This window comes from Channa argus, chromosome 21, assembly GCF_033026475.1.
Source record: "Channa argus isolate prfri chromosome 21, Channa argus male v1.0, whole genome shotgun sequence".
Taxonomy (NCBI): domain Eukaryota; kingdom Metazoa; phylum Chordata; class Actinopteri; order Anabantiformes; family Channidae; genus Channa; species Channa argus.
The window spans coordinates 9,491,749-9,504,043 of NC_090217.1; the positions used below are offsets into that span (position 1 = coordinate 9,491,749).

Genomic DNA, 12,295 nt, shown 5'->3' on the forward strand with positions numbered 1-12,295 from the left:
TTCTAACTTTATGGGCAATGGTGTAGTTATTGGTATTTAAGCTATCTGGTAGAGGCTTGTAATTAAACAACAACAAAAACGTGAGCTAAAGTCATCACTTTCATGTTTTTGCAAAGAAAAAAGAGCTCTGAAAAAGCTCTACAATTTCAAAATTTCAATAATAAACTAAATTCAAACAGTACTGTGTCACACAATTTCTGTCTACCTGTGTGTTCATGGCTTTTTGTCCAAAGATGCTCTGGTGCTCAGAAGTGACCCAGTGACCTGTTAAAAAGACAACGTTCAATATATTATAAGTACAAAAAGCAGAGACAGATTATTTCTTTTTATTAATTTCTTTGTTTAAACTAATTGGAGTCCAATCAATGCCATCCATTTAAACAACTTTTATTTTTACTTTTATTAAGTTTTTACAAATAAAGTAACAAATTTCACTGTATTGTAGCGCAAAGGTTTTTTTTTTTTTTTTTTTTTTTTAATTGAAGCTTGTACACTCTATTTAGTGCAAACATACCCTTAAAGGCTGCTGATTACTCCCTACATGTATTTTTTGATTTCATTTCATTCATGTAAGCTGTGTTTTTGTGTTTTAAATCTGACCACTTTTGTACAATGTCAAACATGATACAGAAAAATGAATTCAGTTAGGTACTGCCAGAGACATTAAAACTGCAGATAAAATAAATTTGAGAAATTCAAATTAAAATGTGAAAACATCAGAGATAACAGAAACAGAATCGACATGTCTTCAGTAACACTCAGAAACTGCTGCTGTGCTCCAGACTCAATCAATCCACACGGGCAAACAATATGAAACAGCAAAGAGATCCACTGAATGAATCTGTGCATATGTGCATTCTGTTGGTGCATGAAAAGGCTTTTTTCCCCATATACATTTTTTTTTTTTTTTTTTTTTTTTTTAAGCATGTGGGCACTTCTAGCTTAAAAAAAGCAAGACATGAACAGGCAAACACTGTAAAACATAGAAACTGATCCTAATGCAAGTGAGTTAAAATAACTATTGCTACACTGTGTGTCAGAAAACTAATCCTGCTTTCCCAATTTAACTTGAAGTAATTTCACAACAAGAGTGCCTGCACTGGAAAACTCCCAAGCCTTTCACAGTAAGAGTCCTGCACTACAACTCCACACTTTGCAATAATTGCACCGACCGATGTTTTAACTCTAGAACTTCAAAGAATATTACTTCTACAGCATAAGTATAACTATCAAACTCAATTGTAACCTCAGGGCTAGAGCATACTGTAACTTTAAATATTATCACACTGCAGCAGGCATTTGTTCATAATTATTACTGTATGCAGTACTGACACAGCAAATCTTATCAAGCTTAAACTGAGGAAATTATTTGAGGCTAGAGCAATTCTGCAGTTAAAATCCAGGATGCTACCCATCAACTAAAAAAGCTCCAGTGAGTAACAGCATGCAAACACACTTAATTATCTCTGCAATTCTTCACTTCTGTTGTTTCCACTGACAAAGTCAAATGGCACTGAGTTCGTGGCCCTATTGAAGGTTCAACAGAGCACTTGTGACCAGAACTAAAGCAAAAGTGGCTCAATTAATTTTCACAGCTTCAACCAAACTTGTCTAGTAGTAAAAATGTTGCATTATTTTTCATGAGAAATGGAAAATATCACCAGAAAACAGGCAATTGTTTTGTACAAACTTTACAAAGTAACCTTTTCGTAATGTATTTATGTACGTAAATCCAGAACACCCAATCCCAGCCAAAAAAAAAAAAAAAAAAAAAAAAACCCAAAGAAACAAAGAGAAATAAAAAAAACCCTAGGTTTTAATAACTGTACGTCAAAGTTTGTACCAGATGTTTAGTTTGCACAGGTGAAAATGCAAAAAAGTAAAAATACAGCACAGGGCTTCAATGGCCTTGAATCTAAAACCACCATACCTCTTATCATAATCACATCCATTTTTTTCCAACCACCTACCACTACAAGTACAATGATTCTAACCACCACTGCAGTTTTCACCACCAACACCACCACCCCTATTCCAGGGGCACTCCACGGCCCGCATTTATTAAAATGTCAGTTTACATTGATTTATGTGAACTAAACCTGTTAAACCCCATTGGTGCAGCTTCAAAAAAAAAAAAAAAAACAACTACATATAGTGGAAACAGTAGTGGATGAAAACATTTCTGTATTCAGACCTTTTCAATGATAGTACCAACTCTCAGAAGAGTAGGTGTTCAACCCAAATCTGTTTGAAGGAGAGCATAGTGCTACTGGCTACATAAAGGTCAGCCAATTGCCTGATTGCACATGAAAGTAAAAAAAAAAAAGAAAGTATGTTTTGGTATAATATTTGCATTATGTCACTTTAACAGTATAATTTTTAATTTCAGTTACTTTATCAATGCATCCTCTCCTGACCATATGCTGCATCTGGGCCAGTGCCAGTACGGAGTGGTCCCTCTTCAGATACAACCTACAATTTTCAACTCCCTCCTTAAAACTGGAAAATACCTCCTTCTCACACCTACACTTAAAACCCTGAAAAAAAATTAAAAGAAAATGGCACTGATAAGTTACTGGCAAACTGTATTCTCCATCTTTCATCCTGTTGGTGGTGTAACTGGACCGGAGGCACAGGCAGGCCTCATTTACAGCTTAAGCACAGAAATGGGCCTCATGTCAAAGAAATGACACTGATGTCAAGATGTGACCTTTCCCAGGTTTCAGCGGTCAATCTCATTGGCTTACATGGCGGCAGAATTAGGGTCAATTCATTTTTCTATCAATTCAAAACTTTTTCCATGGTAGTATTTTATTATTCATCATGGAAATTCTGAAGAAAATACACTCAAAGAGAATTAACCACAAACCTACTTTAATGCACCATAGCAGGCGTTATTACGGAACGCCTGCACCCCTAACCAGGTGCAACTATCACCAACCACTGACTTCACAAGTGTCCACATGTGCTGTCAAAGTGTGCTTACTTAAACCCAAGTCCTCGACCCCGGACAAAGAAGCAACAGGAAGGATGCAAGGCACTAATAAGTACCTCCAGTTTTCACTGGAAGCTCTAGGGGGGGATCAGGGGAAGCGAAAGAGCAAAAATAAAAAGACAGATTTCTTTTTTTTTTTTTCAAGTACATTAAAATGGACACCATTGGTTTATACATTCACATTCATCTAACAAAACCAGTGGAGAAAGGAACAGGAGAGCTATTTAAAGTGTCTGACACATAAGTACTGTATTAGGAAAAAATAGCTAGCATTACTTTACTATCTAAATATCAACTATCCTGCCGTTCACTCCAGTTTGTCTTGTCATAAATCGGGCTGGGTGGTCTGTTTCGACTTTCAATTCTATCAGTTATAAAGATGAACTGAAACCGCAGTTCATTCGTTGTTGGTAAGGCATTTGAGTCTCAGGGTCAGGGTATTTATTGATGAGGGAGGCTTTTCAATCTTCACATTTTGGTGAGAATCCATTTGCACAAAATTTTTGAATTGAAAATGAAAGGACCCCGAACCGTTCTCTGTATGCTTTTGTTGTTTTCTTTGTGACATTTCACCCTAAAACTAATGTTGTCCAACAACATTTTTTAATAATAAACAACAGTAATCACAGTGTTTCCACATCGTTCACCGATGTGTGTGTATAACAGGTCCATTGACAGAACACATTTTGTTTTTGTTTCTTTTTAAATAGAATAATAATATCATTAACGACAATAATGATGATAATGTACATTGCATTCATTTCAACCCAAATGTTGAAATCAGCCTAATGATGAAACTTAGAACTGAGGCATTAGTCTATGAGTCTATCTCAGTTAAACAGCTGCTACGCCTCTAACAACGTGTGTGTATTTACATGAGTCTATTATTGACAGTGTGTGTATGCAGGTGTGTCTATCTTAATGTCTCATGCATTGTGTGTGTGTGTGTGTGTGTGTGTGTGTGTGTCTGTCTGTCTGTGTGTGTCTCTGTCTGTCTGTGTCTGTCTGTGTGTGTGTGTGTCTGTGTGTGTGTGTCTGTGTGTTTCTGTCAGATTGCTAGCTGGGGGCAGCAAGCAAAAGAAACCCAACAAGACAAAACCAAAATCTGGGGGTGAAAAAAAAAATGGAATCATCATAGCAGATATTTTAAGAAATAAACTGACACACTGTTTAGGAACTGATATTATTCTGATAACAAGGCCACTTTTTCACTCTGAGTTCTTTCATATTTGGGCTTTTTTTTTTAAACCCCTCTAAAAGGTTATTGCTTCAAATTGCAACAGAGAGGAATAAAAGAGGGATGGAGCAAGAGGTGGAGTCGTGATGAAGAGGCATTTGGTGAAAAGTAGCATCGGTTATGTCCATTCTGTCAATCCATGCTCTTGAAGTGAGCACTGAGACTGGAAACAGAGGTGGGTTTTGGCCATTATTTTATATATTTATATTACCACCCTCTTGATATATGTTCTTTCCTCCATCTATCTCTCTCTCTCTGTTTGAATGCTTTGTCAGAATGAGGGAGGAACAGAGGAGCAACTATTATGACTTTTCTCAGTTTGAAGAGATACGCACACAAGTGCAGGACTACACCTATTCTCAGTGTGCATTTGTTGGATTTGTTCTTAATATCCCTTGTGCTTTGTATGGCCAATTAAAAATGCTTCTCAATACTGAAGGCAAACCACTTCCAAAACTGAATTATATATGTTCTAAGCATCTTTTCCAACAGCTCTCAGCTGACATCAGTGCTTTAATCTGCAGACATTTACATCCGTGCTTGTAACAATTCAATTCAAACTAATGTCACAACACTGCCACTATTTGTTTTATGAGTGCTACAAGCTCGTGACCCTTAGGGAAGGCAACTGAAATGTGATGGCCAGCTATGTTGCCCAGTGTCCACTAGATTTCTTATTTAATTAAGTGGAAAAACTGCACATCAGATGTTTGCCCTATTTACCTATGAAGGCTGCGATGCATGAAAGACTGAAGAATGGAGATGTAACAATCGGCTATTCCCACACACCTGTAGCAATAAGTACTTATTAAGAGATACTGTGCAGACATAAGGGCTAAAAAGCATTTGTTAGAAGCTGGCCCTCACATTCCTCCCTTCATCCTAAAAAAAAAAAAAAAATTACCTCCTACTGCTGTCTAGCCAGGACACTTGGGTGTCCTTTCCATGTAAAGACACTCAATTTAGAGCATGACAACAAGAGCCCATACATAATACCTCACACATGGCTATTAACACTAATCCCACACCCTGTCAAATCCTCTTTGGCCTTTTAACATTGCACTCATGAGCCTTTCCTTAGTCTTGAGCATTTGGCTGGCCCAAGCCCAGGGCGATTGTGTGGCTGCATTTCTTCTATCTGTGACTTTTCCCCATACACAGATGAAAGCAGAGGTGAGTTAGGATGGCCAAATTGGATTCATGTCACCTTACTGACTTTTTCTTTATTCTTAATTTCTGTATTTTATTCTCTCATCTCTGAATAATCATCTTCCAGCATTTTTAACTCCCTGTTCTTACACTTCACTGTCCTTCAGTCCTCTCTGGCTGATGCAGCCAGATCCATCCACTCCTCCCCACATTTGTCCAATCGGCTGTGGTTCAAAACAGCCTTTACACCCAACCCTATGTGGTCCTCAAGTTGGGTCCTCCTGGGTTGCTAACTGACTTCTGGAGAGCATTGGCCAGATGGAAAGTCTGAAGCGGCCCCTGTCCAGGAATCTGGCCCTGCGGCGCAGGGTAAGGGCCAAGAGGTTGGGAGGTGCTGACCAGAAGAGGACCAGGCTGTCCGGGAGCCTGGTGTGACAGGCCATGAGCTGGACCAGACCACTGTGCACTGTAGGCAGCGGTGGGGGTATAGTGAATGAACTGGGGAGGTTGGGGTTGGGGTGGAGTGGAAGAAGCAGGGGAGTGGCACAGAGATCCCTTGCGGGCAGCCAGAGAGGTAGCAGTGGTGGGGTTTGTGGGGAGGTGGGCAGAGCCTCCAATGGTGCTGGGGCACAGCTGGCTGGGAGCTGAGTACTTCCTGCTCAGACTGGCTGACTGGATGACCTGGGGAGTCAGGAGGATATTTTACATAAAACACAAGATGGGTATCTAATGTGCCGATTTTGTCATATGCTGAAAATTAGAGCCATTTGTTAAAATTATTAACTTAATTTTTTTTAACTGGCTACAAGCAACTGTGTGGTGTGTGTTTAGACCAACCTCGTAGCTGTGTCCCTGTGCTGGGGGCTGCTGCAGCTGTTTGGCACTCCTTTTACACTGAAAAAGGGAAATCTTTCATTCAATAAACATTCAACAAAACAAGTTTCTTCTCTCCCTCATTAAATCTATGCAACTTGTCTACAAATTTTTTCTTCTGTCTCGACACCATTCGAAGCCACTGTATATAAATTTAGTTTATTATGATGGAAGAGTGGTGTAAAGACTCGGAAAGCCAGCTGGACAAAGTAGGTGGTAGAGGTTTTTAAAACACCCCATCAACAAAATGCCACTAGGTTTTACCTGAGGTTTGTTTACCTAACTTTGGCTTTTAACACACCACCACTTTGTGTTTAGTTTCTTTCCTCTATCTGTCTTCTTGTCTGCAAACTAAATACAGTAGTTGGTGAGTCGTTATGGAAGGAACCTTTATCACAACAACTTGTGCTAGCATTAAGAAGAAAAGAGCAGTAAACCTGTGAGAGGTTCATGGCATCTCTGGCCCAGTTGTCCACCAGTTTATGAAGGTCATCGGTGAAGGTTCCTTTTCTGTGATGAGGGGCTGAAATGCTGGAGGGGAGACACTGAGAACCCCCCTGACTTTGACCCAAACCACCTGAACTGCTCACTGCGTTGGTGCTGTTAGTCCCTGGGAGGAGAGAAAGAGAGGCGAAGAGGAGAGAAGATCATGTCAGACACCGTTTAAACAATGAGAAGAATTCATTTCAATTTAGGCCATGTTCTGACTATGAAAAGGGCTGTTATATAGTAACACAGGCTGGTCAGGTCAGAGTTTTAGGGCAGATCAGCATGTCAACATGGTTATAGTTTAGTTTAAATGACAGAAATAATGACAATCCAGAAAAATATGCAAACAATAATACTAGAAAAGCTGCTTTTGCTACAAATAACACCAAAATTGATTTAATACATTTTCTCACACGTAATATAGCATTAGATTGGCAATACAGTGGGCAATTTGTAAAGCTGACATGCCCAGCCAGATTGCTACAAAATGCTCCTACTCTGCAAAAGCAATGCTAGCACTCCTGACTCCACTGATCCCCACTGTTGATCCCAGTTGCCCTGTGTGCCACTGATGTTGGACTTGTAGTTCATTTCTGAATCATCAGGTGGCACTCGAGTGTAGTTGGCTCTCTGCCAAATCATCAACATCAAACTCATCATTCTGAGGCAAATTGACTACAGACGAAAAAGGCACACAGGGCCAACTGGGCAGAGAGTGGACATGTATAGAGATCCTGGTATGTTACAGTACAGTATATGAAAGAAGTACTATCATCATCATCATACTGTGCACTTAAGACTTTTTTCATACTAATGCCTCTCTACCAACCCAAGAGGAAGCTAAACTGATACATCGAAATTGAAAGGAGGAGAATTACAATCTAATTACAAAGAGAGATGCATTTCCCTTTGCAAACAAAAAGAACCCAAATCCATCTGACAAAATGAGCTTGGCTATTAAGTATTTATTTGATCTGTTATTTGATCTGTATTTGATATTGCAAAAAACATGATATGCACGGATAAACCAGTATGTTACTAATCATACAGTTGGTCATGTCATGCTAAATAAAATGGAGGAAAATAAGAATGAGGAGATGCTGAGTCATAACAGACTGCTGGAGAATGGAACTGTGGGCAATGTAGTCCAGGCCACAAACCATGAAGAGGGAGGAGAGCAAAGGGAGAGGGCAGAGTGGCAAAGTCAGGAGAGTTAGTGTGTACGGAGCCCGGGAGGGAAATAACTCAATTGTGCGTACAAGATTGCTTTGTTTTTGTTCCCTTCGATGACCCCTCCAGGGCTCTGTAAGTGTGTGAGAGCTCGCAGGTGCATGCACTGTCAATTTGAATCTGTGATGCCTGGTTAAGTCAGTCACATCGGAGCTCAACAAGTCTTTCTGTGATAGACCATTCTCTAAATAAATAAATACATACAAATTTTTAAAACAGAAATAAAGCGGAAATAACCAAATAGTCAGCTGTCAGATCTGCCATAAATTTTGTCTACAAGGTATCAGAGGACAAGAGAAAGCGTCGGAGAGCGAGTGCAAGGATTGGGGGGAGGGAGGGAGGAAAGACCAAAAAGAGAGATAGTTACTACAGAGCTGGTTGCAGGGGCAGACTTTTTTCACCATCTTCCCTGTGCGGCCGGAAGAGAACGATTGGAGAATTGGGAGAGAATCAAAGTTAAATCCCACCCACAACACCTGACAACCAAACACAATGCATCTGAGGCTGATTACAGGAAGCTGCAGTAGTCAACACTCTGGGGTTGGGTTGCCCAATAACATCTTAACATAGAAACTGTAGGTACCTGTCACACAGTGCACAGTGAGCCTCAGAAACAAAGCGAATAAGAGCATGTATGTACAGGTATGAGTATGCATCTGCATATTTCGAAAGAATGAAGACTGATCACAGTCGTTGACTGACAGGTCTGCCATTTTTATATACACGAATTGTCCGCACACTGTGGATTACGATGCCACAGTGTGTAGATAGCCGTCTGAGATAGTGCAGAAACCAACCTTAAGCACATTTGGCTGAGAGTTATTGTAGCACCAACAGACAGTAAATCCTACAATATAATTATTTCTACAATAAAAGCTCTTGAATACATCTATAAAATAAACAGATTTGCTTTTATGTCAACAGTGGTAAACCACAACCAACTGTTGGTAAAACTGTCTTAACACTTTGTCTCAGAATCTTGCCTGTGTACTGTGGCTTTAAGATGCTTTTGGGTAACCAACACCTGATTCAGACGTTATTCTGACTCCTCTCTACAGCTCACAAAGCCGTAGCAGATCTGGGTCCAAGGTAAGATTTACATATTAATGTAACTTTATTTCAGATCCAGTTTAAATGCATATGCTGAATTTGTTCAGTGATTTAAATATAATAAAGGGAAGTAAAATGACAATTCCATCTGATTATCAGTCTAATATCAAAAGCCGTCAACACGGATTTGACAAGTTTTGTGTACATTTATGCTGAACCACTTATTTACGAACAGCATGTTTAGAGCACCGAGACCCAGGTCTGTCTCTTTTCCCTCCTGATTGTGCATTGACGGAGCACAGGTGAGGGAGAGAGGGGGTGAGGATAAAGAGTGAGAGAGTGAGGTAGGGAAGGAAGGAAGGAAGGAAGGAAGGAAGGGAGAAGGTTTGAGCTGCAGAGAGTTCAGAAGCATTCATAAACATCCCTTCATCAAGCACAAACATTTCACTTGAAGTTATAACATGGTTAAAAGAAAAAAAACAATTTTTTAATAATGAATAAATTATAAATAAAATTGATTCACAGTATTTAAAGAGAACTGTGCTTTAATAATTAATAGTTTAAACAAAAAACAATACATTTCCTAAAAAAAAAAAAAAAAAAATTGTATGACAGAACTCTCAAGTCATCAAGTCTCAGCTCGTCTTTCCTCGTTAGTCAGGTAATTTTCACAAAGACAAAGGTTAGAAATGGAAGCATTTAGGATTTAAAATTCTGAATGAGACAAAAAATAATTTAGCACTTGAGAGGCAGCTTAAAATATTAGCAAATGTATTTGATTCTGACTGTTAACAGGTTGTTATGGACTCAATGGCTGCATTTTAAATGTATGAATTCACCAGCTTTTTTATGGACTTGAACTGTGACAAATGCAATAATTTCTAGTTGTTTTGCACTGATGGCTATGCTCTTATTTGTCAAAAATGACTCATACCACAACTTCAGAGTGTGGGTATTTATGGTTTAAATGGAGAAAGACTTAAGGAAAACAGTGTGTTTGGTTAGTTGCACTATAGAAATATACAAGCTGCTACTCTCTTTAACTTTATTATACCTTTATAATAATTAAAAAAACTATTATTATAATCACTATTGCTACGTATTTTATGTAAACTTCAAATACCTTTCTTTATTCTTAGAAATTCTGTTAAAGAATAAAGAAAGCGAGAAAAATATTCTGCTCTTTGAAGCTTTGGGTGTTATCATTACCCACTAACTGCATCCCACAGTAAGTTTTTATCCTGTTTTTTCAATTTTTTGTAAAGAAAGAAAAGAAAGCTCCTGCTCGAGGAGTGATGGAATGTGTAATGGTATGAGTGTGCATCCTCAGCTGCTTTTGCCTGGACAATTACTTAACTAAGTGTTTTCCAAATAAATTTAAAAAGCTAACTTTTGGAATTTATCCGATTCCTGCTAGGTATCAGAAGCAAGGGGTCTTCCTCCATCAAAAATGAAAACCCACAGAAAGACAAAAAGACTGTGACTTGACAGATACAGGAGTTAAAAAAAAAAAAAGAAAAAAAAAGAAAAATAAAAGTATGGATGATGGATAAAAGAGGAGAGCAAAGAAATAAAGCGTTACACACAAAGAGCCAAGCAGGGCGTACTCAGAAAGCGCGTCCTCCTGCCGGCCGGCTTGAAGGCCAAACGCTCCGAGCCCCAGCTGAACTTTACACAGCCTGAAGAGAGGGTTGAGGAAACAGAAAGGAGGAGAGAAGACAAAATAGAAAAGAAGAATGTAGAGAAGGAAAGTGAGATGAAGAGTGAGGCAGTGAAGATTAAAGAAGAGAAAATGAGAAGAAAGGAGAGCAAAAAGGGACAGAAGAAGAAAAACAAAAAAGGAACAACAACAAAAAAAAAAAGCCAAGAGGAAGAAAGTAAAGAGATGTGAAAGGTACACAGAAAGAATTTAACAGTCAGTTAGCCATCACACTTCGTGTGTGAAACAGACAAGAGACAAAGAGGGGAGAGGTGTCCTGTGAGGGAGTAAAGACAAACCAATTGCATGCTTGTGTCTTTGTCTGCAACATGCACAATGAGCTTGTTACAGCTCGACATTTGTGCAAATTCAACTTCTCCCCATCTATAACTTCTGTTGTGTGTTAGCTGATGAAGCCTGTTGCGAATGGAGACTCTCAGTGTCATGCCTACCTGGGGTGGGAGCACACAGGCTGGGCACAGAGAGTGCAGCCTCACTGGTGTAGGCTGAACAGAGGTTGTCGCTGGAGGGAGATGGTTTGAGTGGCTGGAGTAGAGTGCTGCTGGCTGAATCAGCTAATCCTCCGTGGGTTAACAGAGCCAGCTGGCCGGGGTACATGGTTGGGACGCTCTGGGCGGATAAAGTGCTGCCTGGATATAGCACAACGCGTAGGCAGGAGAGGACAGGGAAGGCACCACAGAGACCAGAGACACACACAAACACGTGGAACCAAGGATCATACATAGATAAGTCACCCCAGACATTTACACAGACACACCCACACACAACCACGCAGAGGGAAAAAAAAACACACACAGGGAAAGCAGTCAGAAATTTTCAAGCTCCGAGCCTGCTTGAGCGTACACCCACATGCACGTGTAACCAAGCAGATAAACACACACATGTGCACACAAATGCATAAACACAGAGACAATGTAAAGTTAGGGTAAAAGTTCTGGATCATCCTAGTTGTAACAGACTTGGGGATGAAGATTAAGGTACAGTCAAACCACATTACAAACATCTAACTTTCCTAGGTAGTCTTTAGTGGAGCTATGATATTTTTAGTAACTTTATCCAGGTTGTACTAAGGTGAAATCCTTCATTTAGTAACAGCATTCCAAAATAATATTTAAACACAAGTCAAGACTCTGCAGCCAGAATGCTAATTTTGACATGCTGTCAATGACGCTAACATGCTAATGGTTAGCAGGTATCATAGTTATAGGCACTGAACACACGGCTGAGGCTGATGGATGGCATTTGTTGTGCAGGTTTCTCATCATAAATCAAAACACACTGAAATTCGGGCAGAACCACAATGATAAAAATTTACAAGGTTGTTTATTCTAAGGGAACTAAAATGTTGGCTTTATGGCAGTCCATCCAACTCAGCAAAAAAAAAACATTAACCTCATAGTCTTCAAAGTCAGTAGGATTCATCATCTTGGAACCATGAATGTCTGTACCAAATTACATGAAACAAAAGCATGTGCTTGGCTAGATACTAGTAGAGACAAGTGATAAATCGGTCTTTGGAAGTTGGGTGAACTGAGCCTTTAATATAAATGTT

General features: G+C 39.4%; 1 protein-coding gene across 22 annotated transcripts in view; it reads right to left on the minus strand.

The window, feature by feature from the left end:
• Positions 1-371: 371 nt before the first annotated feature.
• wnk1b (WNK lysine deficient protein kinase 1b) overlaps positions 372-12,295 on the minus strand; it is an 82,813-nt gene continuing 70,889 nt past the window's right edge. For 15 of the 22 annotated variants that reach the window (XM_067489479.1, XM_067489478.1, XM_067489466.1 and 12 more), the window contains 6 exons: positions 11,175-11,372; positions 10,610-10,702; positions 8,341-8,382; positions 6,692-6,864; positions 6,219-6,275; positions 372-6,062 (listed from right to left, as the gene is read on the minus strand). In XM_067489479.1, the coding sequence (XP_067345580.1) occupies positions 5,637-6,062; positions 6,219-6,275; positions 6,692-6,864; positions 8,341-8,382; positions 10,610-10,702; positions 11,175-11,372 (989 nt within the window). In that variant the 3' untranslated portion in view covers positions 372-5,636. Of the gene's footprint in view, positions 6,063-6,218; positions 6,276-6,691; positions 6,865-8,340; positions 8,383-10,609; positions 10,703-11,174; positions 11,573-12,135; positions 12,186-12,295 lie in introns of those variants that run through there. The other 7 variants (XM_067489468.1, XM_067489475.1, XM_067489471.1 and 4 more) reach the window with 7 other exon arrangements.